Here is a 27,382-nt window from a genome sequence, read left to right as displayed (position 1 = left end):
CCACGCTGGGACACAGCCGGGTCAGCAGCAGGTCCCCGGGTAGCTGCTGGACTGCGGGGCTGGAAAAAGCAGGACGCGCCCGGCCGGCCCAGCCTTCCCGGGGCTCGCGTTCACGAGGCGGAGTCTTCCCGCCCGCGCGCGGAGGCCGCAGAGCCCACGGCCCCCTCCCCGGCCCCGGCCAGCGCCACCCCGGAGCACGCGGCCTCCCCTGAAGCCGGCAGAAGACACCTTCGTCCCCGCCCCTCCGCAGGTCACCTCCCTCCACGCCCCTTTCCCTTGGCCCCGGCAGCCGGCAGGCAGGGAAGTGTCGTAAAGCCCGGCCCAGGAAACTTTACCCGGGGTAACAGCCGAGGCGCTTTACGGCGACGGCGGCAGAGTGGGAGCCTCGGCGGTGGAGGCGGCCGCGGCGGCGGCGGCGGCGGCGGCTGAGGAGGAAGAGGAGTGGCGGCTGTGGCGGCGGGGACCTGTGCGGGGTGAGCCGCGCCGAGGGGACAGGGAGGGGCCGCGAGTGACAGGGCAGGCGGATGGGCCCGGGCGGACGGGGACGGTGGCCGGCAGAGCAGCTGGGCGGCGCTGAAGAGCGGTGCGTGTGCGTGTGTGTGTGTGTGTGTGTGTGTGGTGTGTGGTGTGGTGTGTGTGTGTAGTGTGTGTGTGGTGTGTGTGTGTGGTGTGTGTGTGTATGTGTGTGTTGTGTGGCGGGGGCGGCGCGGAATTGGGGGGGGGCAGCTCCGTGAGGGACGGTTTCTGCCTTTGTTTCCCCCCCCCCTCCCTTCACCTCTGCCGCCCCCCCTTCCTCACCCCGCTCGCGACCCGCTCCGCTCGGGGCTCGGGGACCGTGTCTCATGGCCTCCCCTGTCGGTCTGTGTCGCCTCTAGGATGGCGGAGGTACCGCCTGGGCCTAGCAGCCTCCTCCCACCACCGGCACCTCCGGCTTCGGCGGCGGCCGAGCCCCGCTGCCCCTTCCCGGTGGGGGCCGCCCTCGCCTGCTGCAGCGAGGACGAGGAGGACGACGAGGAGCACGAAGGCGGCGGCGGCGGCGGCGGCGGCGGCGGAGGAGGAGGAGGAGGAGGCAGAGGCAGGAGCCCGGCGGGCGGCGAGGCGACGGGCAAGGGGCATCCGTGCCACCGCTGCCCCTCGCCGCCGCAGGAGCAGCAGCAGCAGGAGCAGCAGCAGCAGCAGCTCAACGGATTGATCAGCCCCGAACTGCGGCACCTCCGGGCGGCTGCGTCCCTCAAGAGCAAGGTTCTGATCGCGGCCGACACCGCCACGACCGCGGCCACCCCCGACGGGGGCCCCAGAGCGACTTCAACAAAAGGAGCCGGGGTCCGCTCGGCCGAGAGCCCCCCTCGCTGCCTCCCCAATAATGCCAGAACTGCGCTCCCCAGCCCGGCGGCAGCAGCAGCAGCGGCGGTGGCGGCGGCGGCGGCGGGCAACGACCCCGTGGCGGCCCGCAATGGACTGGCCGAGGGCACCGAGCCCGAGGAGGAGGAGGAGGAGGAAGAAGAAGACGAGCAGGTGCGGCTGCTGTCCTCGTCCCTGACCGCCGGCTGCAGCTTAAGAAGCCCCTCGGGCAGGGAGGGCGAGCCCGGGGAGGATCGGACGATACGTTATGTCCGATACGAATCCGAGCTCCAAATGCCCGATATCATGAGACTGATCACCAAAGATCTGTCTGAACCCTACTCCATTTATACCTATAGATATTTTATCCACAACTGGCCCCAGCTGTGCTTCTTGGTAAGTGCATGGAATGGAAAGAGGGTGAGCCACGCAGAGCGCGCCAGGCCTACCCGGGCAGGGAGTGTGAGGGCAGAGTGGCAGTGGATGCACCCCGCGTTTCGTGTAGTTCGATAACTTGATGTGAAAGTGCGTGCACCCGGCTAGTTATCTAATGCGACTGAATGTGAAGGTAAGACTTGGTGATGCCGGTTCACTTGCTCCTCATGAGAATGCAATAAGCCTGTGTTAATGCTCGTTGGGGTCCTGTATCCTGTTTACATTAGTTGATAATCATGTTTAACTGTCTTTAATTACTCTCCCACATCCTCAAAGCACTTTGCAATCATTTAATTTGAACACGGTTCTGTTCGGGTACAAAGTCTTATTAATCACTCAATTACAGCCATAATCAGGGAAGAGTGTAGCATAAACATGTTTTGGTGAAAATCATTGTCAGTGAACTTACTGTAGCCACATTGGAGAATTAAACCTTAGAACATGTTCTGTAATTATGGAGATTGTTTCCTTTTACTTCAACAGGACTGTTGAACAGTTGTAACCAGGCTGCTTTCTGGTGCTGATTACTTGTAGAAGGAGCTACTAACACTTCTGGTGGCCACAGGACTCCTGAAACTTGAGCAGAATACCCTTTTGTGAAATGTAGGGAGCTTAAATGTGAAATGGCCACAAATCTAAATTTCTTTTAAAAGAAACTGGTCATTATTAGCTGAAATAGAGTGGTAACACTGACTTCTGTGAAGTATAACTGACATCTTTCCCTTTTTGCTTTTATATTTTCTTTTTTAACTTATATAGAAGTAACAAAAGACTGTGCTACTAAGCAAACTGAATGGTTTTTAGCTATACTGGCTGTAGTAATTCTTTCCAGTAAGATAGATCAATTTAAATTTGTATGAAATCTATCACTTAAGCACTAACTGCAAGTATATGCTTTGTATACTGTACTCACAGCCTATTTTCATTGAAGATAGGCAGTACACTGTTGAGTACTCTTTGATGTGTAAAAAGAAAGTCCACTGCCATTATTTATTTTTGTCACATTAACTTAGTTGCACTTAATAATTCCCTGCAGGATGGTTTGATAATACTTTAAAAATCCACCTTTTTGATTCTGCTCCTTGGTGGTAATTCAAAAAAAATGCTGTTGATTATGTAGTTATTGGTGGCGTGAATGGTGTTTATGCTATTTGTGTGTATGTACTGTGTGAGTACTTTGCTAAATTTCAGTGTGTGTTTAAAATGTTAACTATTTTATGTTCTATGAAACTGCTCTTACAGGATTCTAACAATTGTATCAAAATAGTCCTAAGACACATATGTGTCAGTGAATCTGGGAAATATCATATGCCCTTGTAGTTGTTAAAAATTGTAGGTTCTTTTAATTATGTTAGCGCATAAAAACAATTTAAAACAGTATGTATTTCTATTAATTAAAAAAAATTGTGTAGCTTTGAGGGCTAATATTGTCTAGCCTTTCAACTTCTCTGTCACATAGACTTTTAGTAAATTTTAGTTCTTGATTTTACATAAACTCCTTCTAATTCACAGGTTGTTGTTCTTCTAACTAGGAATTGGGGGATGATCTCTAACATTTATTGAATCTGGAAGCATTGAATATAAAATAACTAGAGGCCATTTTAAAGTGGGGTCTTTATATTGATTGGCATTAAATTGTTTTAATTGTCAGTAATTTATTAAATAGTTTTTTTAAAGAAGAAATTTAAAACAAATATGTTTACATGTTTATTTTAAACCATACCAAAGAATTCTAAAGATAATTACCTAAACTTTGATGAAAATTAAGGACCAGAGTAATACTTAGGTCTAAATCCCCAGATTTTTTGTGACTGACAGGTAAAACCAGAATCCCATTTTCCTGGTAAAATCCGTTTTCTTGCTAATAATTAAGAACCTAAAAAAACTGACAAATCCTTGAACCGTTTAGCAAAGATCACTGTGTCACCAAGTTGTGGTTCTTACAAATAATAATCTCCAGAAAGTTTCGAAACATCCACAATGTTCTTATTCCCTTGCAGAATCTCTAATGGATCAAATGAAATACATAATGAGGTTGAGCCTTAAAAGATTATCAATTCTTGATCAAATTTAGGATTCTTTCCTTTTCATTGGAACCTGTGAACGTAGAGTACTGCAGGAATGGGAGGCACTGTCAGTGCTTTATGATTCATTACCTCTTGAGTTTGGGAGTTGTTGATGCCTTTTTGAAGGTATTTTCAGTTATTGGTGGCTTTTTGAAGTTCTTAGACCAACTACCAACAATGAACTATAGTATTTCCGTTTATTCTAAATTTAACTTTCTGGCTTCCTCTAGCTTCCTATTTGTAGTGTTCTGGAATTGTAGGATCTCTATTTCACAGTTTTTATTTTTCAAATATATTGACTGACAACTATTAGTCTTGTAAAGTCTTACAAGTATTAAGACTTGTAAAGTCTTAATTTTGCTAGAACTTTTTTGCTTTTCATCTTTGGAGGAAAAAAAACACGTACACACATTACAAACTTGAGTTTGAAATGTGTGTACAGAAGCTTTCATTAGGGAAAAGAGGGAATTTAGTGGTTCTTCTAAATATCAACTCAAGAGCAACCCATAAGGAAAAAATACAGCTTTGGCTTTCTTCACTACCACAATCCTATTAACTGTTATCACATATTTGACTTATTTTTGCTTGACAAGGTCAATATTGTTCAAAGTGAACTAATAAAGTATTTATTACTCTCCTGGCCAAGGGATAGGAAGATTTTTTGGAATGTCTGTTGAGTTTTGAAAGTTACATAGCTATATTTTGCCTAGTGATTTTAGTTGGTTTGTTAATTGAAATACAGCACTTAGTTGTTTCATATGGTTGATTTATATAGATGTCTACTTCCCTAGCTTTTGTAATCAGACTATGTAATTTTTAAATGTAACATTTGATGTGCGCTGTATATACACATGTGCACTTGAAGTGAGCTACTTTCAAATCACATAATGCTACTAAGAGTTGCTCAGGTAACTTTTAAATGTATATTTCAGTTTGTAATACAGAAAGGTTTTTAATTTTCAAAGGAATTTTGAAGGGAACATACTGATTTATTGGGAACAAAAACAGTAGGAAAATGACTGGATTTTTGAACTTAAAGTCTCTCTAAAGTTTTTCTGGTCTGGTTCAGGTTCATGTGAAAAGTATTAACTTGCCTAGAAGATTTCCATACAGTTTACAAAAGAATATTCAGTCAGTTAATGGAATGACTAACAGTTCCAATAAGTTTAAGTTAAAAATAGGTATTAAATACAAATTGAACTTTTGCTTATTTTTAACTTATTTCTGTTGTTTCGTTGTTACAGTGTTTTCTGAAAAGTTTTTTTTATTAAGAGAAAATTTAGTATATTTATTTTTTTAAAAGAGGACTTTTTATAGTAAACAGATATTTCTTGCTGACATATTTTTAACCAGTTGGTACTATTGTCTTTTTTATACTTCCAGAATACCATTATGGAATTTTTTAGAGTGATAGGATTTTAACAGTGATACTGGAAAGCTTAAATGAATGATTAGCATTTATTTAATGTATGATCTTTAACATTATGAAAAGCCATGCATTTTTTTTAAGAGAATTTTGTACAATCATATTGAAATTTGCTTTACTGTAAAGCTCTGATATTTGAGATTTGAATAGGTTCAGAGCTTTAATAACGTGCCTTACATGGATAAGAGTCCTAAAAATGAGCCCACACTTTAGTGTTTATAGACTTTCAGTAAAAATCCTCCATTACTGTATTTTGATCCACATGTTGGTGCTTTTGTGGCTATTCCTGTTTCTGTGCTGGGGATCCAACTCAGGCCTCCCTCATTCAAAGCATGTACTTAGCTCTTTGAGCTTTCTGTCCTGCCCCCATATCCCCATAAAAAATTTAGGTGTAAGTATTATATCTATCTTTCATACACAGACACACACACACACGCGCGCGCGCACACACTCATATGTATATGTCAGATATATGTCTTTACATATAAAGCTTTTTTATAATTAAGATGCATAAATTTCAGTTGGTTGTAGTCTGCTGATAAACAAGTTTCACACTATTCTAATATTCTAAAGGATAGATGTAAATTATTTTTCATGTATTTCTTCTTCCCAAGTCTTAAATGTGTAGAGCTGTATTGCAAACTTGTAATTTTAAGTATCTCTTATAAAGCACTGTTTACCTTACAGAAGATTTGCCTTTTCTCAGGTGCTTTGATAATTATCATAAGAAATCTAAACTCATGTTAAACATTGAAAGATTTTAAATCTAAAACATATGAAAAGAGATCTGGGGTCTCTTGATAGAGTTTTCATTACTTCTTCATTCAGAAGTGCTGACCAGTGGCCAGGGATGTGTTAGGCCCTGGGTTTTAACCCTGGCATGGGAAAAATAAAAAAGCTTACCAATGATTGGCTGCTGTTACCTGGGTAATTTTGCAGTACTTGATGATAGTATATTTATTCTTTATAACTGTTTGTTTATTTTTAAGGCCATGGTAGGGGAGGAATGTGTAGGTGCCATCGTTTGCAAGTTGGATATGCACAAAAAGATGTTCCGCAGAGGTTATATAGCCATGTTAGCCGTGGATTCCAAATACAGGAGAAATGGCATTGGTAAGAAAAACGTTGTCACTAAAGAGTGCAGAAGTTATTTTCTTTCTTTTTTTTTCTTGTATTTTGAAGCAAAAATGTAAATATGTAGAAATGAGCATGAAGTTAATGGAAAAATTTTATTAAAAATATTTCAAAATGTTTTAAAAATGAATTGCTTCATTTTTTGATTGAGTTTACCTGTTAGCTACTTTCTGATAAATAGCACATGATAGCTTTTTATATGACATTCAAAATGTTTGTATAATACTTACCTATACTATAGTTTTAAAAATAGTATTAGTCATTTGATCATAACCCTTAAGTGATTGTATTGTAGTTAAATAAATTTTAATCAAGGCAAAATTATGGAGAAATTTTAACATTACTGCTAGTTAGCAAATATTAGCAATTTAGAGACCAGCAGGTGAAAAGAAAATTGATTCTTACTATTACCAAACTGGTCTCTTTCTTGGATCCACCTTTTCTTGGATCTTAGTTAATCTTTTACTCATGGTTTTTAATGGTCATTAAAATCATCTGGGTAGCTTAGAGACTAATGCTAAACCCCGTCCCAGAGATTCTTGTTTGTCTTGTTGAATGTTGGGCTGATGCTTCCCTAGGTGTCTGATGTAAACCTGGTTAACCACCGCCACAGTGTCTAGGACCTATGGCTCTTTGTTCAAGATGGAGGATCAGGTAGACAAGTACTTGTCTGAGCATGTCTAATTCTTGAATGTACTGAAGCCAGTATCATGAAAGAATCAATGCCTATACCGGTACCTAATTACTAGCATTTTTGCTACTATAATTTTTGTAAACTATGAGTGTTATTTAATTTATTTCACAGTCTTAAATTGATTAAGCCTTAAATCTTAGATGTCATGAGAAATTATTTGAATGAGGTTTACTTAATAGATTAGATTTAGCCAATATGGCATTATGGTTGTCACTAAGATAATAATGAATCAGGTTTGTTATGAAGTACAGGTTTGTCCTTTGCTTTGTTAGAAAGAGCTGAACACAGTGGCTTGTGCATCCTGGCCTCGGATATTATTTGTAACTTGTGCTTGCTCTTGTGCATGGCTTGAAACTTAAGAGATTTATAAAATTTGTATTTCTTAAAGTCAGATTTGGGGATTGTTTTCCCTTTAAATGAGTGTTTTTTGTTAGACATTTGTAGACATACCACATTAGGAAGTGCCAGCCTCAGTGTCCAGGCTCACTGTAAGATTGTGATTACAGCATTTATGATGTGATCTTTGGCAAGTTTGACTTAAGGATTATGCAGTTTGTAATGGCCAACTCAAGAATAACATAGGTTGTTTTGGCCACACTATATCTTTTTTTTCTTTTTTTCCTTTCTTCCTACCCCAAACAGAATGCAAATGAATATTTTAGAAGATTGTTCTTTTACAAGGAAATGTGTGTTGCTGTGTGTGTAGGCTCTCCTGGCCTCTTGACTTAAGTCTAGTTTTTTGTTTGTTTTTGGGTCATGTCTGGTAGTGCTCAGGGCTACTCCTGGTTGTGTGCTCAGGTATCACTCCTGGCAGGCTTGGAGAACATATGGGATGCCAGGTCGTGGATCAGCTGTGTACAAGACACACTATCCACAGTACTATCACTCTAGCCCCCTTTTCTTTTTATTATTTTGAGAAAATTTGAATGCCTGCCTCAAGGTAGAACCCAGTATTTGACATTTCTGTTACAGATATTATATCTTAGGTACTTAAAAAAGTTAACTACATTTTTCCTTTATTAATACTCAGATCTATATTCTAGGTACTAACTTGGTTAAGAAAGCTATATATGCCATGGTTGAAGGAGACTGTGATGAGGTAAGTCACTCTCAAGAGCATTCGTTGCGGGCAGTATTCCACAGGGTATTCCATAATAAATATTCCATAATAATTATACTGCAGATTTCATTGCAGACTATTATTGCATAAATGTAACATGGTGAAAATTAAATTCCATTTCAAAACACGTGAATTTTGACCTAGAACAAATTTTTATGAAAATGGAGGCTAAAACTTTATTCTCTGCCTAAATTGAAGGGAGATCTTAAATATTTTTAATTTATAGCTGGTATTCACTGGATTTACACTGGTAAATCATTTAAGGTTGCTCTCATTACAAACTTATTTACCTTAAAGTAAGTTAGCCTTAATTTCTCTGTAAATAAGCCTTTTAAAAACTGATAACTTGGGGCTGGAGCGAGAGTACAGAGGGTAGGGCATTTGTCTTGCATCTGACCAGGGTTCGATCCCCAGCACTCATATTGTTTTCTAAGCACTGCTAGGAGTAATTCCTGAGTGCAGAGTCAGGAGTAACCCCTGAGCATCGCTCAGTATGACTCAAATAAAGCCAAAAAACCCCCCAAAAAACCAAAAAATCCCAAGTCCAAAACCTGACAACTGTCAGATAAAGGGTTTTTCATACTTTGAAAAGTCTCTCATAAAATAATAAGGCTGGCAGAGAAAGGCAGTGACTTTTTGATGAATGTACATATTTATTTTTTAAATTAGATCACTGTGAGGTACACAGTTGCAAAGTTGTTCATAATTGGGTTTCAGTCATACAGTGTTTCAACACCCCTCTTTTCACCCATGTACATTTCCTACTACCAATGTCCCCAGTGTTTCTCCCTCAGCCTCTCTTGCCCCAGCCTGCCTCTATGGCAGACACTTTTCTTTTCTCTTACTCCCTTCTCTTAGACATTATAGTTTGCTCTAATAGGTCCTGAAAGGTTATCATGTATATCACTTTACCTTCTTTCAGTACTCAATTCTTGTCCAGAGTGATCATTTCCACCTGTTATTGTCACAGCGGTCCCTTCTCTGTCCTAACTTTCCTAACTTCCCTTCATCACATCCCTCCACTTGTAGTAAGCTTCCAACCATGAACCAGTCCTCCTCACCTTCATTCCTACTGTCTTTGGATATTAGTCGCATACTTTTGTTTTTAATATTCTGCAGTTGAGTGCAATCATTCTGTACCTCTCCTTCTCTCTCTGACTCATTTCACTTAGCATGATAATCTCCATGTCCATTTGTAAGAAAAGTTCATGATTTCATTTTTTCCTAGCAGTTACATATCATTTCATTCTGTAGATGTACCTTGGTTTCTTTATTGACTCCTGTTTTTGGGTACTGAGTTGTTTCCAGATCTGGCAACAGTGAATACTGCTGCAATAAACATAATAGTGCAGATAGCTTTTCTGCATGTGTTTTGGGTCCCTAAGGTATATTCCTTGGAGTGATACTACTGGGGTGCATGGAAGCTTAACTTCCAGTTTTTTGAGGAATGTCCATATTGTTTTCCCAAAAAGGTTGGACAAGTCGGCATTTCCACCACCAGTGAATGAGAGCCCCTTTCTCTCCACATCTAAGCCTGTACTGGTTGTTCTTGTTCTTTTTGATCTGTGCCAGTCTATGTAGCGTGAGATGGTATCTCATTGTTATTTTGATTTGCGTCTCCCTGATGATTAGTGGTGTAGACCATTATTTCATGTGCCTTTTGGCCATTTATATTTTTTCTTTAAGGAAGTTTCTGTTCATTTCTTCTCCCCATTTTTTGATGGGATTGGGTGTATTTTTTTTTTTTTTTGGTGTAAAGTTCTACCACTGCCTTATAATCTTTGATATTCCCATTCTGTAGGATCTCTTTGTATCCTAGTTACCATTTCTTTTGAGGTACAAAAACTTCTTAATTTAATGTCATCCCATTTATTTATCTTGGTTTCCACATGCTTGGTCAGTGGTGTTTTAACTTCAGTATCTTGGAGGGTTCTGTCTACATTTTTTCTCTGTGTAGCTTATAGATTCAGGCCTGATATTGAGGTCTTTACTCCATTTTGATCTGAGCAGTTACTTTTTAAATGTAGAGCTACATTTATCTTCCCCATAAAGCATTTTTAGCAAGTTTCTAAGATCTGATCGCAGGTATAGTTTCTTAATATCCTTCACTGCTGTGCTTTATACATGGTGTGTTTTTATAGATGATAATAGTTGGAAGTGTAAAGATTTACTATGTTGAAAGAAACTATGGAAGCACAGATCACTTTAATGTAATATACTAGTATTTTAATAGTAGTGCAAGTGACAACAATTATTGGAGAGCACATATGTCTTGGAGTTCTCAAAATACTTGAAATTAGATAATTTTTTTCTGAACAGACCTTAACAATTTGTTTATTATTTTTTTCTTGAGGGCTGGAGCGATAGCACAGTGGGTAGGGTGTTTGCCTTGCATGCAGCCGACCCGGGTTCGATTCCTCCGCCCCTCTTGGAGAGCCTGGCAAGCTACTGAGAGTATCCTGCCCGCACAGCAGAGCCTGGCATATTCAGTATGACAAAAACAGTAACAATAAGTCTCACAGTGGACACGTTACTGGCGCCCGCTCGAGCAAATCAATGAGCAACCGGATGACAGTGACAGTGATACAGTGATTTTTTTTTTGGAGTTTTTTGGTTGTATTTGTTTTCAGGCCACACCCGTCTGTGCTCAAAATTTACTCCTGGTTCTGTGGTCAGGGATCAATCCTGGCAGGACTTGTGGGACCATATGGAGTGACGGGGATTGAACCCAGATATGTAAAGCAAGTGCCTTACCCACTATTGTATTATCTCCAGCCCCCAGTTTACTAATTTTTTTTTAAGTATATATATATATATATATATATATATATATATATATATATATTTGCTTTTGGGGTCACACCCGGCAATGCTCAGGGGTTACTCCTGGCTCTGCTCTCAGGAATTACTCCTGGCGGTGCTCGGGTGACCATATGGGATGCTGGAATCGAACCTGGGTTGGCCGAGTGCAAGGTGAAAGCCCTACCTGCTGTGCTATCACTCCAGCCCCCAAGTGAGCAAATGTTTGAAGTGGTTTTGCCTTTTCCTTTGAAGTTTGAGGAGTGATACAGATTTGGTTATGTTCTTTGGGTGTCAGGTTAAATCCTAAATAATGCATTTTATAAAAATTTTAGACTCACCATAAAAAGAGTATTTCTGTTTCTGTTTGGTTTTGATATGGAAGCCACACCTTGGAAGTGCTCATGGCTTATTCCTGGCTCTATTCTTGGAATCACACTTGGAGGTGCTTGGGGGACCATAGACAGTTCTGGAAATTGGATTGGGGTTGATTGTGTGCAAGCCAAGAGCCTTAACCACATACTATCTCTCCAGTCTGTATTTCTATTCTGACTTAACTTTTTTAGTTTTATTCTGAGACAGTAAATATGACAGTAAATATTATTCAATCTTGACTGCAATGAGGATAGTTCTATGAACTGGTTTGTCTTGTATGGTTTTAAACAGAAGATTTTGCAATTTTATTAGCTCTGTGGATTTGAGAGCTTGTTTGGAGGTTCTAGCAGGGGCGTAGCCACTCGTATACCCTCTACTGAAGACCTAAGACTGGTCCATCTCTCTTCAGGGAAAGCTGTCCTCTTCGACTGATCATGCAGCTTTGGGAGGGACGCACATAAACATGGTGCGGTGTAGGAGGAAGGAGGCACCCGTCTAGCCAGTCAGATCAGCTGAATCAACCCTGGTGATCAATGGGGTCACAGATGTTGTAGTCAGATTGCCCTCATATCCAGCTCTATGAATTTGAGAACACTTGCTTGATTTTTAAAAACTGGAGTTGGGGAGATAGCTCAAAGTTCTGGGAGCATGCCCTGCATGCTCAGGGCTGCAAATTCAATTTTCAGTACTGCATGGCCTCTTTCACCCCTATCCCTGTGCTACCAGGGTGACTGGTGGCCTTGAGCAGCACCACGTCACTGGGCCCAAAAAGAACCACTTAGGCTCCACAGAAGGGTATTGTATCACTGGAAGTGCCCCTCCTCCCCCTGCCTACCTCACTCGCCTCTCAGGAATACGTGCCATCATAGATAGAGCCATAACCTTAGCCATAATAAGTTTTGTTTTTGCTTTATTATGACTTTTCTAGCTTTTTATATTAGACATATATAAAATGTATTGGAGTCAACTGAGAAGCTATATATAGCATCAAAAAGAAAGAACTAGAGTTGCTGCTCTTTGAATAAGCAACTGTTCATCTGGTTTTAATTTGGTTATGCACCTTGTATGTTGACTGCCAAATGTGTACTGTTTACTAGGACAAGAGTTCTTTATTTTAACTAGTAAGAATAATACACTGATAACATGAATGACTTTTTAAAAAAAACTTTATTATTTTTTTTAATTTTTTTTTTTATTGCGTCACCATGAGAGTGCAGTTACAGAGTTTCGTGCCTGTGTTACAGTCATACAATACTCGAGTACCCATCCCTCAACCAGTGCCCATTCTCCTCCATCGATGGCCCCAGGGTCCCTCCCTCCCCCACCTACCCTTGCTATCCGGGGGCCCCCCCCCCACGACCCTGCCCCCATGACAGGGAATTCCTTAGTGTTCTCTCTCTCCTTTTGGGTGTTATAGTTTGAATGGAGACACTGGGTAGCTATCCTGTTCAATCTATAGTCTGCTTTCAACCCGCCTCTCCTATCCTGAGTGGATCCTCCACTGCACTTTTGTTGGTGTCCCTTTTCTGTCTGAGCTGCCCTCTCCTCCAGCATGTGAGGTCAGCTTCCAAGCCATGGAGCAGGCCTCCTGGTACTAATTGCTACTATTCTATTTTATATTCCGCAAATGAGTGCGAATTTTTTTGTGTCTGTCTCTTTCTGACTCATTTCACTTAGCATGATACTTTCCATGTTGATCCACTTATATGCAAAGTTCATGACTTCATCATTTCTGACAGCTGCATAGTATTCCATTGTGTAGATGTACCAAAGTTTCTTTAGCCAGTCATCTGTTCTTGGGCATTCGGGTTTTTTCCAAATTCTGGCTATTGTAAACAGTGCTGCAATGAACATACAGGTGCAGATGTCATTTTGACTGTACTTTTTTGCCTCTCCGGGATATATTCCCAAAAGTGGTATTGGTGGGTCAAATGGGAGCTTGATTTCTAATTTCTTGAGAAGCGACCATATTGTTTTCCAAAAGGGCTGAACCAGTCGGCATTCCCACCAGCAGTGTAGGAGGGTTCCTTTCTCCCCACATCCACGCCAACACCGGTTGCTTTTGTTCTTTTGGATGTGAACCAGTCTCTGTGGTGTGAGGTGATATCTCATAGTTGTTTTGATCTGCATCTCCCTGATGATTAGTGATGAATAACATGAATGACTTCTAAAATGTGATTTTTCAAGTAGAATTTGTGTACCTAAAATAATGAATCTACCTGATAGCTGGGCTGGAGCTATAAGCACAGCGGTTGGGCTTTCGCCTTTCACGCGGCCAACTCGTGTTCGATTCCTCCACCCCTCTCGGAGAGCCCGGCAAGCTACCGAGAGTATGGAGCCCACACAGCAGAGCCTGGCAAGCCACCCGTGCGTATTGGATATGCCAAAAACAGTAACAATAAATCTCTCAATGAGAGACGTTACTCGTGCCCGCTCAAACAAGTCGATGAGCAACAGGATGACAGTGACAGTGACCTGATAGCTATTTACTTTTATAATGGAATAGGTTATTGATCATCACTATGATGAACAGTGTTTTTGGGTTTTTTTTTTTTTTGGGGGGGGGGCACACCAGATGGTGCTCAGGGACTCCTGCCTCTGTACTTGAGGGTCACTTTCCACTTTCAGTGATGCTGAGGAGGACCACGTGGTGCCTAGAATTGAACTAAGGCTTTCCACTGCAAAGCATGCATTTGGCCTGTTGAGCTTTCTCTTCAGCCCAAATAGTGCTTTACTTTTAGAATTCTAGGTATTCTTGAACTTTTCAACTCTGGAAATTTAAATAAAAAATAAAAATTTAGATTTAAGTAATGCCAGCCAATGTTATAGTCAGAACTAAAGAGAATATACTAGAATCAAAATTTATTTTATTTTAAATTTTTTATTAGAGAATCACTGTGATGTACAGTTAAACTATGAACTTTTGTGTTTGAATTTCACTCATACAAAAGAATCAGAATTTCTTAATGGAATTTAAAAGTGCAGTCTGTAACTTGAAAATGTCTTTAGTTAACCTTCTTCCCTTTTCCTCTTCCTCCAACTCCTGATAGCCACCATTCTACTCTTATGTGAATGAGATTATTTTACTTCCAATGTATCAGTGAGATCATATAATTTGTTGAATAAGATTGACATTCCATTCAGTATACATATCACATGTTCTTAACCCTCTCATTTGTTGATAGATGTTTAAGTGGTTTACATATTTTGACAATTATAATTATGCTTAGAGAACATGAGAGTATAGGTAACTGTTGAGACCCTTTTCTCAGTTCTTTAGATTCATACCCAGAAGTGGATTGCAAGATCATTTGAGAGTTCTATTTTTAGGGTTTTTTTGAACCTCCAGTTTTTTTTTTTAATATATAATGATTCTATCTATAAACTTGTATTCACCATCGGGCTACCCTAGCACATGACAGGGACGAATGGAGACATTACTGGTGCCTGCTCAAGCAAATCAAAGATCAACGGGATGACAAGTGATACAAGTGAATGGTTCTGTCAGTTTATATTCCCACCAACAGTGGCCTAATTTAGAAGAAATAAGTAGTAATAAAACCATTTGGTATATGTTACCCACATAACGTACATTTTCTGTTTTGTTTTGCTTTTGTGTTTTTGGACCAGTCCAACTGTTCTCAGGGTATACTCCTCACTCTGTACTCAGGGAATCTCACCTGGTGGGCTTCGGTGACCCTAGGGGTGCAGGGGATCAAACCCAGAATAACATACTTTTTCTGGGGAACAAGATGACTAGTCCTCTAATAATTGGAGGTTTAGTAATTTTACTTTAACTGAAAACATTTTGGATATGAGACCGGGCTTATAAGTAAAGCAGAGTGAAATGGAGTTCCTTAACATATTGATGCCGGTATGTACCATCGCTGGCTCACACTTGGATGGATGTCCCATGAAAAGGGTGTACACTTGGATGGCATTCTGACAGATTGTACCAACAGAAATGGTATTGTTGCCAAAATTTTATGTTGCATTTCAGTTTGACACCATCTGACTATGTGGAACATTATTAATGAAGCCTTCAAATGGTGAAAAACCAAGTGCAGCAGCAGTGTCAGTCAGTGTGTAAGATTTTTGGGTTTAGTAATTTGGCTCAAAGAATTTTGAGTTGAATAGTTTGGCTTAATATGAGAACTTTGGGTTCTGTATCCCAGTGACTTTTGCCGCTTATTGTAGTTATATGTTTATAGGTAATTGAACTTTTTACAATGTTTGATAATTTTGATTGTTTTTTAAAGAGCAGTAGAACTTTCATTTAGCACATCAGGAAAGGGCCTGTGAGGTATCAGACAAAGAGCTAATTGCTTAGGTTCTAGCAGTGAACAAACCTGACTCCTTCCAGGGACCTTCTGATCATAAAAAAAAAAAAATTAGAACTGTAATAGAGTTTGGCTTATCCTGAGAATAATTTGTTGCTGAGAGGATCAATGGAAGTTCACTGTAACCCATCCCGTTCCCCCACCTGAAATATATTTCAGCTTTGCCAAGTTTGTTTAGGATCAGAATAACCTCATTTTCCTTCCAATTCCTATGTTATACTCACATGATGTAGTTTTATAGTGCGTTTTCCTTATAAATTTAGAATCTGTTTTATGAAATTTTTAGTATTATTGAAAAAAGTTACTTTTCCTTTTTTGGGGGGGTGTTGGGGGGTTATGTCATACCCCGCAGTGCTTAGAAATCACTTTTGACAGGGCTCACGAGAGACTATATGCAATGCCAGGGATTGACTTGGGGTCAGCAACCTGCAAGGCAAGCACCTTACTCCTTTATTATCTCTCCGGCTCTGAAAAGTCACATTTTCTGTTGAATCTAGTAACACATTATCTCTCTGTTTAGAAAATGTGAGTGTACTGAGACAATTTTTAACTAAGGCTAGCTTTCGTATGGCTTTTTTCTTCAGCTTTTTATGATACTTCAAGTTGGTGTCTTTGAAGGTGTAAATACAGGTGTATTAGCCTCAGAAGCTTTTGAATATTTTTTATTGCAAAGTATTGATGAATGTGGACTTAGAGCTGCTTCACTGTTTCTTCAGTAGGTTATATCTTCCATTTGCTGCTTAATTTTACTCTGAGAAACAATGAGGGAAGTGCAGGATGGAGGATTCTTGTTCAGATTCTTGTTCATATTTTTGTTCAGATTTAGATTCTGGTCTGCCCTTGCTCTACTATTCTACTATTCTTGCTCTATTGGAGGCCTTGAGTGTCTTCATTTATAAGTTGGAGTTAATCTAAGTATTTGTTTTTTAGGGTTACTGTGAAAGTAACAAATGTATGTAAAAAAGTCTTATATAGCACATAGTAAGTATGCTTTCAATAAATATTTTTAAAATTCTCCTCCTTTTTATTTCTTTGGGTTTTTTTTTTTTTTTTTTTGCCTGGGGGAGGGGATCACATACAGTTGTGCTTAGGGCTTACTCCTGACTGCATTTAAAGCTCACTTCTGGCTGGGTAGTGACCATATGAGGTATCAGGGGTTAAACCAGGGCCAACTTGTATGCAAGTCAAGGCTTTATGGGCTGTACTACACTCCAATGCCTCCTTTTCATTTATTTTACAATCAGTTCTGATGGGGTTGTAGCACAGGGGTTAAGATGTTTGTCTTGCATCTTGATGTCCCTAGTTTGATCCCCAGCACTGCTTGGGCTCCCAAGCATAGAGCTAGGAATCGCCTGTGGGCACTGATGAAAGTGGCACAACTATTCCCCTCCTCCCAGATAAATTAAATCAGTTCCAAGTCCCATATGGTCCTGTTACTGCTTTTCATATTAGTTGTTTTGACACAACATGTCAGTTATAAATAGGTGCTGGCTATTACTTTTTTAAAAAATTTTATTGTTATTAAAAACACTGATATTCAAAGTTGTTTATTATACAGTTGTTTCAGGCATTTAGTGTTCCAGCACCACCAGTGTGACCTTTCCACCAATGTCCCCATTTTCCCTCTCATCCCCATCCTGCTCCCTTACGCACATAACAAATTTACTTTATATTATTTGTTCCAACAAAACTTTAAGAAATAGTAAATAAAATGATCATAAAATAAATCAGAGCCAATTAGTGATTGCTGTAGGATTTTAACCTGTGTAAACAAGGAAAACAAAACCCTTTAGTACAATATAATAAAATGCTTCTCATTTCCATAAGTTATCAACTCTGGAAACTAAGATGTATTGCATTAAATTTTATTTAATATTTGGATCTCATTATAGTAGTAATTATGCTTTACCTGTCATTAACAAATTTTTTTTTTGCTTTTTGAGTCACACCCAGCAATGCACAAGGGTTACCTCCTGGCCTTGCACTCAGAAATTACTCTTGATGGTGCTCAGGGGACCATATGGGATGCTAGGAATCGAACCTGGTTTGGCCATGTGCAAGGCAAACGCCTTACCCACTGTGCTATTGCTCCAGCCCCTCATTAATAAAACTTTTTTTTTTTTCTTCTTGGGTCGCACCTGGCGATGCACAGGGATTACTCCTGGCTGTGCACTCAGGAACCACCCCTGGCGGTGCTCAGGGGACCATATGGAATGCTGGGATTCAAACCCGGGTTGGCCACTTCAAGGCAAATGCCCTACCCACTGTGCTATCACTCCAGCCCCTCATTAATAAAACTTTTAAAGAAAATATGTGCTGATATATTTTGGAGTTTACATGAAATTGGTAAGGCCTACTTATGTAAATTGTTGGCCTTACATTTTATATAAACATTGTGGTTTGCAAACTTGTTCATGATGATTTGTTATAGGCATTCAGTATTCCAATACCAGTCCCTCCTCTCCACCATTGTCTCCAATTTTCCCAATCATTCCTCAAGCCTGCCTTCATAACAGGCCTACAATAATTTATATTTATATAAAATATATGCTTGTTATCATAAATTGCTAACGAATTGATCAAAAAATTTTTCTTATAAGAAAATTAGTGTAAATGAATGTATCTCACCATGGAGACCTTAAGTCCTTGTATGAGATGTTCCAGGTTAAGTCTTCTGTGTTGCTATTTTGTTAGTCGAGATTAGTTGTCTTCTATGTCACATTCCATCCAATCTGGAGTGCTACTAACTGGGTGTTGTAGAGTTTGGAGACATTGTGCATTCTCCAGAAGTCCAGAATTTTTAACTGGGTGATACAGTTGGAGTTAAAATTTTAGCTGGGCAATGGTTTGGGAGGTGTGAGCGTGACTGCCAGGGTTTCTGGAAATACAGGGAAGTGGCGGGCAGTAGCCAGTTCTCACTGGAGATTTCAGTCACAAAGACCCGAATATCCAAATTTTCAGCAGGTTAGTTTCTGGGTGAGGCTCTTTCTTGAAACAATGGAGTCCAGCTGGAGGCACGGTGGCAGTTTTAGTGTGGGAGCTTCCAGGTCTCTGGGTGGTCACTGGGCTGACCCCTCCCTCCCGGGTTCCACTGTTGTTTCAGCCTGAGCAGGTGTCCGAGAAAAATTTTTCCCCCTGGCCATTACTTGTTGAGTAAGTTTTTATGAATTCTTCCTGAAATGCTCAGGTAATTAGGCAGTGCCAGGTATCAAACCTGGGCCTCCTGTATTAAAACCATGTGCTTAGCCCCATGAGCTATCTTGCTAGCCCTGATTTTAGGTCTTTCAGAAGTTCAGATAAAGTATGTGACTTGCTGTTGTGAGTTATTTACATAAATAATTGTCCTAAGGTATTGTTTTCAACTATGATGGTCATTTAAAAGCATGATAGTTGTTATGTAATAGAGAAAAATGCAATAATACAAGAATACATGTAATTAACGAGTATTGAAAATTTCTACAGTGTGTTAAGTGCAGAAGGAACACCTCTGAAATAAGTGGGTTCCTTTGGTTCCTGCTTTTGTTGCTCTTATCAGCTTGGAGAGATGACATACTCATCTAATTATTGATTGATAGTGCACTTGAATAAGGACCAGTGAAGAGTGTAAAAAGAAAGGAATATTTTACATATTCAGAAATTGACACTGAATATTTCACTTATTCAGAAATTGACACTAAAGACAGAATGAATATTCTCTCAGGCAGAGACAGCAGCATATATAAAAGGTCTGAGATGGGAAAGATGATGGTGGATTCCTGAAAGCAAAGTTTAGTGTTGATTTAGGAAAACAAGGAGGGAGACCTAAAGCAAAGCCAATAAGGTCACTTGGCGTCTTACAGCGATAGGCCCTCTAGGTTTTTAGACTGTAGAGTTTATCTTATGGATAAAAAGAAATCAATAAATGGTATCACTTTGCTTAGAATGAATTACCTTCCAGAGTAGGAGATTCTGTACAGTGAAAGCCTATATCACTTGGGATAGAAAAAAAAGAGGACCAATGTGATAATTAATAGAATTAAAATGCTCAGTGTTTAGATGTATATAAAGAGGTAGAGAGGAAAGAGGCTCGAAGATGACTCCAGGATTTTACATTTGATACATTGGTAAGATGGAGATCTTGTTACTGATACTTATCGAATTGTGGAGGAGTTGGTGAATTTTTTGAGTGCATTAAGTTGAGGTATAGTTTTCTCATTTGCATCTACTGCTTGAATTCATAGTTATTGATAGCTTGCAATAAAATGGGAAGAGACAGGCATACACATTCCTTTTGTCTTTAACTGTACTTTGACTGCTCCATTTACCCCCCTACTAAACATCCAAAAGTTGTGATTGTCCAACAGAAACTGTGGCTCATTATGTTGATAATTCTCAATGAAGTATCTTAAAAATCAATAGAAAAAGTAAGTAGAGGTGTGTGTGTGTGTATATATATATATATATATATATACATATATATATATATGTATATATAATTTGGGAGAATGGGATAGAGAATATTTTGTTGGGAGGGACAAATGAAGAAAATCACATAATGTTCAGAAGTACCAGTTCTTTATTCTTAGGGACATTATTAAAGTAATATAAAAAAAGACCCAGATAGGAGTTAATACAGTATATTCCTAAATTTATTAGCCCATCTTTATTTCTTTCTTTTAAAGTTAATACTGTATATTCCTAAATTCATTAGCCCATCTTTTCTTTCTTTTAAGAAAAAAGAATTAGTGTCCTCTGGAAATATACTATCTTTGAAAAGAAAGCATCCTCTAGCTGCTCCTGAGGCTACTACCCTCTAGATTGGTCCAGTGCACCCCCATGAGGGATGATGTCATCTGCTTTGGGAAACACTATGTTATATATTGATATTCTTTATTTTTTGGTGGGAATCTTTGAGCAACAGCTTGCTTAAGGGCTTCGCCTGGCTTTCTGCTCAAGGGTCACATAGCACTGCAGGGGTGAGTTCAGAGCCAGGAGTAAGTCCTGAGCATTACTTGGGTGTGACTCAAACCAACCCCATACCAGAAAGAAAATTAGTAACTGCAAAACTAAGCCGGGCCTTCCCCCTTCAAAGCATTCGTCTTTGAACTATCTTTCTGGCCCAAGTATAAGTACTCTTAATAGAGAGTGGTTCTCAGATTGTAGTCCCTTGACCTGGTAGTTTGTTAAAATTCAAATTCTGAGATGCATCCAACCCAACTTAGATATTCTGGAGGTGGTAGGACTCTGCAGTCTATTTTAACCAGGTTTTCTAGGGGTGGAATGGTTTTTACTAAAGTTGGGGTATCCTTGGTGTCTTTTGCTCTGCAAAATTTCTCTGCAGTGAACCAGATTGTACTTTAGAATTTGCTGACTAAAGGTCCCTGAAGCACTGCTTGACTATTGCTATACACTTCATGTAAATAAATACACTGCTGTATTGCAGTAAAGCTTTATTTACAAAAACAAGCTGGCCCAAGGGTTGTAGTTTGTAAATTGCTAGATTGGACAATGATAGTTGTTGCCATGATGAATTCTGTATGACAAATTAATGAAAATATAGGAATTGAAATTGAACTATCTGGACAGTTTTCACTGTATCACTGTCACTGTCATCCTGTTGATCATCGATTTGCTCAAGAGGGCACCAGTAACGTCTCCATTGTGCAATTTGTTGTTTCTGTTTTTGGCATATCAAATATGCCAAAGGTAGCTTCCCAGGCACTGCTGTCCGGACGAGATACTCTTGGTAGCTTGCTGGACTCTCTGAGAGGGGCGGAGGAATTGAACCTGGGCCGGTCGTGTGCAAGGCAAATGTCTTATTTGCTGAGCTATTGCTCCAGACCCTGGACAGTTTTAAGTAGATTATTTTCTTAAATGTTGTGTGATGCTTTTCTGTCCTTTTTCTACAGGGAAATACTTTCTTGTGTCATTTTTGTAAAAAACTTGTAAGATACTTTAATTGCATAAGATTCTAAGTATTATAAAACTCAGAGTAGAAAATAAGGGCTATAGAGATAGCAGAAATGGTAGAGCATATGCCTAGCATGTGTGAGATCCTGAGTTAAATCCCTGGTAGCACATGGCCCTCTGAGCACTAATGGGTATGACCTCTATTAAGATAAAAATGGCTAGGGGTGTGTCTCAGGAGTTACTCCTTGAATATGTGAAGCTACTGATTAAGTTCCTAGCACAGATATTCAAGAAAAAAGCTAAAGGTGCACCCTTCCCACCTCTCTTGCCCTGGGAGAAAATTGCTATTACAGCTTTGACTATTTTTCATATTTCTTTCAATACATCTTTAATATTTGTTACTGCCATTATCAGTTTTTAAAAGTTAAATGTGTGTTTTCTTTCTCTTTTGGTGAGGGGAGTTTGGACCTGGTGTTTCTGGGAGTAGCTCCCAGTTCTGTGTTGGGGGTCATGCCTGGCAGTGCTCAAGGATCCATGTGGTACCAGGGATTAAAACCAGACCTCCTGCATGCAAAGCAAATGATACAGCCCTTGGAGCTATCTCTCCAGCCTTAAGTGTGTATTTTAAAAATATTTGGTCCAGTTCATTTGTAAGTGATTTGTGAAATTATTGAAATGATAAAGTAGCTTCATATAGAGAAATTAAACTTAATTTTCTCTTTTTTTTTTAAGGTTGTTTTGGAAACAGAAATAACAAATAAGTCTGCATTGAAACTTTATGAAAATCTTGGGTTTGTTCGAGATAAGAGGCTATTCAGATACTATTTAAATGGAGTTGATGCACTGCGACTTAAATTGTGGCTGCGTTGAGAAAATGACATCAAAGAACATCTTTCCAACTACACAGAGTCAACCTTTGCATGCAATGCAATTTGTACAGAATTGCTTTGCAGGTGGATTTAGTAATTTCCATGCAGCTCTTATTTGTCAGTGTCTCATTGAGTGTCGCACAATATTTGTTGCACTTTGGCATGGCACATTTGTTCTGAATTAAAAGAGATTGTTTTAAACAGCAAGAGTTCTATTGGTACCAACAGGATGTGCCAGTCGATAGCCAAGATTTGTTTGTTTATTTACAAAGTCTGCTGACAATGTTATTTACACAGTGGTCATTTTATCACAGAACCAGTAAGTGGAACATGTTTTTTGTTCCTTAAAAGCCAATGTAGATTGTAAAATTCTCTACTAACATTTCACATGGAACCTGCCATAGTTTTCTGAAAGGGGGTGGGGTAAAAGCTTCAATTTTAGGTTTTATTTTTTCAATATTAAAATTTCCATTCTTGAATATTGGTACCTCAGTGATTAGTGAATGAAAAACTGTAATGTAGGGTTGGGTGTGTCTTACAAATGAGTAAAGATAACCATTAAATTGCGTCTGCCAGTGCCTGTGTAGATATTTGTCTTCATCTCTAGTTTTTAAAATGCATGCTATCCTTTTCTTTAAGGCCTTTGCAAGCAAACTTGTGTTTTTATTTAAATTCTAAATTTGATAATAAATTATTTCAGATTTTTATAATTTGGATACTTTTTCCAGGTGAGTGACAGTGGTTTACTTTATAAATCCTTTCTTTCCTTACAATAATACGTTGAATCTACTTGGAAAATCTTTGACAGGTGGCTCAAAGGGGATGGGAAAAGTTGATGGAGTTGGGAGTTGTTGGGTTTTGGATGCACTTTTTTTTGTGACATTTTTTTGAAAAGAATATAAAATTTATGTAAATTGGTATGATTGATTTTATTTAATTGAAATTATTGCCTAGCTTTGAAGGATAGCTTCCACAAAGCAGTTGGAACTTTTTTCCCCCAATTGGATTCACACTGGTTCCATTTCTTAATATACTTTAGTTCTTGGTCTTGGAAATAAATTTCAAGGTGCATTGTAACAATTTATAACTGATTTTATCTTCCTTTCACTTATTTGAGCAAACTGCGAATCTTTGGTGAGTTCTCAGAAAAACAAAAAGGAATTTGGAAAATGAAGTTGGTTTTCTGTTTGTTTGGGTATTTTTTTTTTTTTTTTTGCTGTTTTTTGGAATGAGTTCCATGGGTTTTCTTAATGGCCATCACCAGGCTGCATTGTGTTTTGGCCAGTCTGTGCTATGTAACATATTTAAAGTTACTGCTTTGCGTTAAGTCAGGAAACTTGTGATGGATAATTTATCTAACTGGAAAACCTTGGTACTCATTTTAAAAAAAGTTCATTCTCTGTGAAAAATGTTTTGTAGAAATCTATCGTCTTTTTTTTCCCCTTTAATTTGGATGTGCTTTATTTCTAGGATTTGGTTTGGTTTTTATTTTATGATTATGATTACTGTATTTTTAAAAACCCTACCTCCATTAACAGTTGGTAAAAGCAAAAGCCCCCTTTCAGGAAAGTGTGTTGCCTTTTTTTAAAAAAAGGAAAGCTGTTCCTTGCTCAGTATAGTGTCTTGAAAGTGAACACATGACAAGTGCTTTTCAAATAAAGATACACAGATTTGATAAAACTCTAATCTTCCTACTGGTGGGATTATTTATGGCTCTTGTTTTTAAAGAAAACTTTATCTTTTCATTCTCTACTGCTCTTAAAATTTAATATGCAGAATACTGATTACATTAAAATTATGACCACACAAATACCTAGCATTCCAGCTGACTATTTTTAATATTTTTGGTCAGACTTCATTTGGGCTTTGGGATTTTGAGAGAATACCAATCATAGTGATGGGGGGATCTGAACCACATCATCAAATTTTATCTCATCCCCTTATATTTGACTTGCTGGTTCATAGGTAATCATTATCGATGATTATACAGTTGTTCGCTTTACTAATGGAATAGTTCTAAAGTAGATACCATGCTGGGTTTCTGGTTTAACCACTATGTTTTTGGCAGATTGTTCATGAAACCATCACTAATTGACCTTTTCCCCCTGAACTGACCAGGTTTTGCCGAATTGACTGGAAGTTTGTAAACATGGCCTTAACTATGTGACTAAAAAGTCAAATGGTTGCCATATTGCCAACAAACTGGTATAGTTATTGACAACTACCTTATGTCTTCAATTGACTACATATTTACTTAGGCTAAAAGTTTCACATCTCTGTATCATTATAACCCAGCACCAAAATTAAATCTCCATTTTAGTTGAAGAAGCATTGAATATTAACTTACATTTTGATATTGGATTTTACTTATATAATTGTAAAAGAACTCCATTTAAAATTGATAGTTCACTTAGACTAAAACTGAGCAAAACTGGTGCAACTTTCTTTTAATGGGGTGCTGTCTCTTTAAGACTGACTGTACTATCCACTGACACTGGTTTGGCAGTTTATACTGCTGAACATATTTATATATGCTACCATGAAGCTATCTATATATGTTAGTATTGAAGAAGCTAACGGGTATCCTACCATTTTTGATGTGTGGGCTGATTATGATTTCCCTTATATTAGGATGAAACTACTCCACAGGTCAGAAATCAGACCAGAAACTAGTAGTTCTTTAATATTAAGCCAGCAAATAAAAAAAGAAGTAATTACTATTAAAATTTGGTTTTGATATTTTCTGTCTATCTTCCCCAAATTACCCTCCCTATTTGCTTGACAAATCTATGTAAAGGAGTTTGTTTGTCACATTTTAACTTTACCTTGCCCTGTGTTACGGTATTGGCTGACATGTATAAGTCTGGATGTGTATATTTATTATGGTATCTAAAAAATCATGAATTTCATCACTTTCCAAGAGCATAGATAAAAGCAAATTGGTAGTGCATCATAATTACTTTTCAATGCACCATGACATCACTAAAGTGAGTGCTATAATGTTACAGGGCTTTCAGGTTTTTTGTAAAAACATAACCATAAATTATATTGACGTCAGATATGAGTTGAGTATCTATAAAATATCACGTGTATCTCAAAATATTGGACTGCTGTTTGACTGGATATTGCTGCATAATTTTCTTCTATTGTCCCGTATCCTTTTGGAAAGAGAGATTTTAATGGGATTTGAAATGTGCAAGCTGTCTAAATAAGATGCAGTCAAATAAAGTATGGTTACGTTGTGTTTGCATTTTTCTTTTAGATACAGCTGTGTGCATTTTATGATTGGTTATTTTGTTTTTGTCTTTTAAAAAATAGCTACCTCTACTGCTCCCCACTTTCTGACTCCCATGCACAAGTTATTTTGAAGTAGTGTACATTTTCTACTTTGTGTTCAGCAAAAGTAAATTTGAAAATAATGTAAACTTGATTTGAATAAAGTAGTCAGACTACACATATGTCCAATATTAATCCAACTGAGGAATGACTGTGTTTTAACCCCACAACTTTTTTGTCCTTGTTTTATAGGAAATAGTTAAAATATTACATACAGAATTTCATTGGTCAATTCTGTATTATTTGGAAGACAGTTTTTAATTTACTGATTTTCAACATGTACTTAAGTATTTTTTTTTTAGACTTCAAAGCAAAATAGAGTAATAGCTGAAGGAATTTTTCCTCCATTCTTAAGTTTAAGTGGTAATTAATTAAGTGGTAATTATGTGGTAATTATGCATGCTTTTATTAATTCAGGATTTGGGGGATATTAACAGAAGGAAGAAGTTTGTTTTAATCATATGATTGCTAAATTACTTTCATCATGCGTGCCAAATCTTCATTTTGTTGCTTTATAGTCATGTTATGAAAATAATTTGAGTTTGTGTTTAGGGCCTGATGAGGAACTACCAATATTTCCTAAATTGTCTAAATACCAGAAGGTTAATACCATTCTTTCACATCTGTAAGCAAAGATCAGTATTAATGTGTGGCCAAGAGATACAGTTTAACAGCTTTTAATAATTGAGCTTAAAAAATGTAACCTTTAGCACTGCTGCACTTTCTCCAGATCAGTGCTGCCTAGTAAGTAACATTATTTTTGATCAAAGATAGAAATGTTCCTTGTGCTCTTGAGTGTGGAGCTTCTAATCTATAACTACTGAATCCCTGAAAAGTGATTGGCATGGATGAATAAAAACCTTAGTTGTATTGAATTTTAAATGGTGACGTGAGATTAGCGGCTACTGAAAGGAACAGGGTAGCTTTAGATAATATTTAAACAGTAATAACAGGAAAGCATTTTAAAATAGCATTTAAGATTATAGCTAATTTTTAAAAATATGAAATATAATGATTACAAATTGCTTCTGAGCAAGAGTATGGCTGTACTGTTTGTGCTGACAATCTATTTCATTAGTACACTATCTTCATTGCCCCCACGGTGATGCAGACCTGAGAAAAATAACATTTTCAATTTTTATTTGGAACTTTGGGGACAGGGGTGGGAGAGGGGGTGTTGTAAGGATGGACAAATTTTATTTTATTATTTATTTATTTGCTTTCTGGGTCACACAGGGGCAGTGCTCAGGACTTATTTCTTGCTCTGTCATCAGGAATTACTCCTGGCGATGCTCACGGGATGCTGGAAATTGAACCCCAGTCAGCTGCATGCAAGGCAAATTGCCCTACCCACATCCAGCCCAAGGATGCGCAGATTTTAGTGCCAAAAAACATTTTCTGAGATTGTTCTTTTCAGACTTAAAACATTCTTATAGTTAAGCATAGTTTCTTAAGTTAGTTGAATTTGAATTTTACATCATGATGAAATTGTTTATTATTAGGGGTTAAACTGAGATATAGAATTATTTTTTGAGTATACTTCTTAAGTCCTGGAAGA

At 38.6% G+C, this 27,382-nt stretch overlaps 1 protein-coding gene across 2 annotated transcripts; it reads left to right on the top strand.

Moving 5' to 3' along the window:
- Positions 1-25,730, top strand: NAA30 (N-alpha-acetyltransferase 30, NatC catalytic subunit). Of its 2 annotated transcripts, none has more exons than XM_055131526.1 (5): positions 1-473; positions 876-1,737; positions 6,258-6,381; positions 8,140-8,195; positions 22,352-25,730. In XM_055131526.1, the coding sequence occupies exons 2-5, from the start codon at positions 877-879 to the stop codon at positions 22,487-22,489; spliced, it is 1,179 nt and encodes a 392-aa protein (XP_054987501.1). In that variant the 5' UTR covers positions 1-473; position 876; the 3' UTR covers positions 22,490-25,730. The 2 variants fall into 2 exon arrangements, with proteins under 2 accessions (XP_054987501.1, XP_054987500.1); XM_055131525.1 differs by lacking the exon at positions 1-473 and adding an exon at positions 502-583.
- The last annotated feature ends 1,652 nt before the right edge of the window (positions 25,731-27,382 follow it).

This window comes from Sorex araneus, chromosome 3 (assembly GCF_027595985.1).
Source record: "Sorex araneus isolate mSorAra2 chromosome 3, mSorAra2.pri, whole genome shotgun sequence".
Lineage (NCBI taxonomy): Eukaryota > Metazoa > Chordata > Mammalia > Eulipotyphla > Soricidae > Sorex > Sorex araneus.
This window is presented reverse-complemented; position numbering and strand designations above follow the sequence as displayed.

Bases quoted from the DNA above. Each gene is read 5' to 3' on its own strand.
- NAA30 (XM_055131525.1), top strand. From the start codon at position 525: ATGGGCCCGGGCGGACGGGGACGGTGGCCGGCAGAGCAGCTGGGCGGC. The intron at 1,738-6,257 runs GTAAGTGCATGG...TTTATTTTTAAG, and splicing joins GGCCCCAGCTGTGCTTCTTG to GCCATGGTAGGGGAGGAATG. The intron at 8,196-22,351 runs GTAAGTCACTCT...TTTTTTTTTAAG, and splicing joins TTGAAGGAGACTGTGATGAG to GTTGTTTTGGAAACAGAAAT.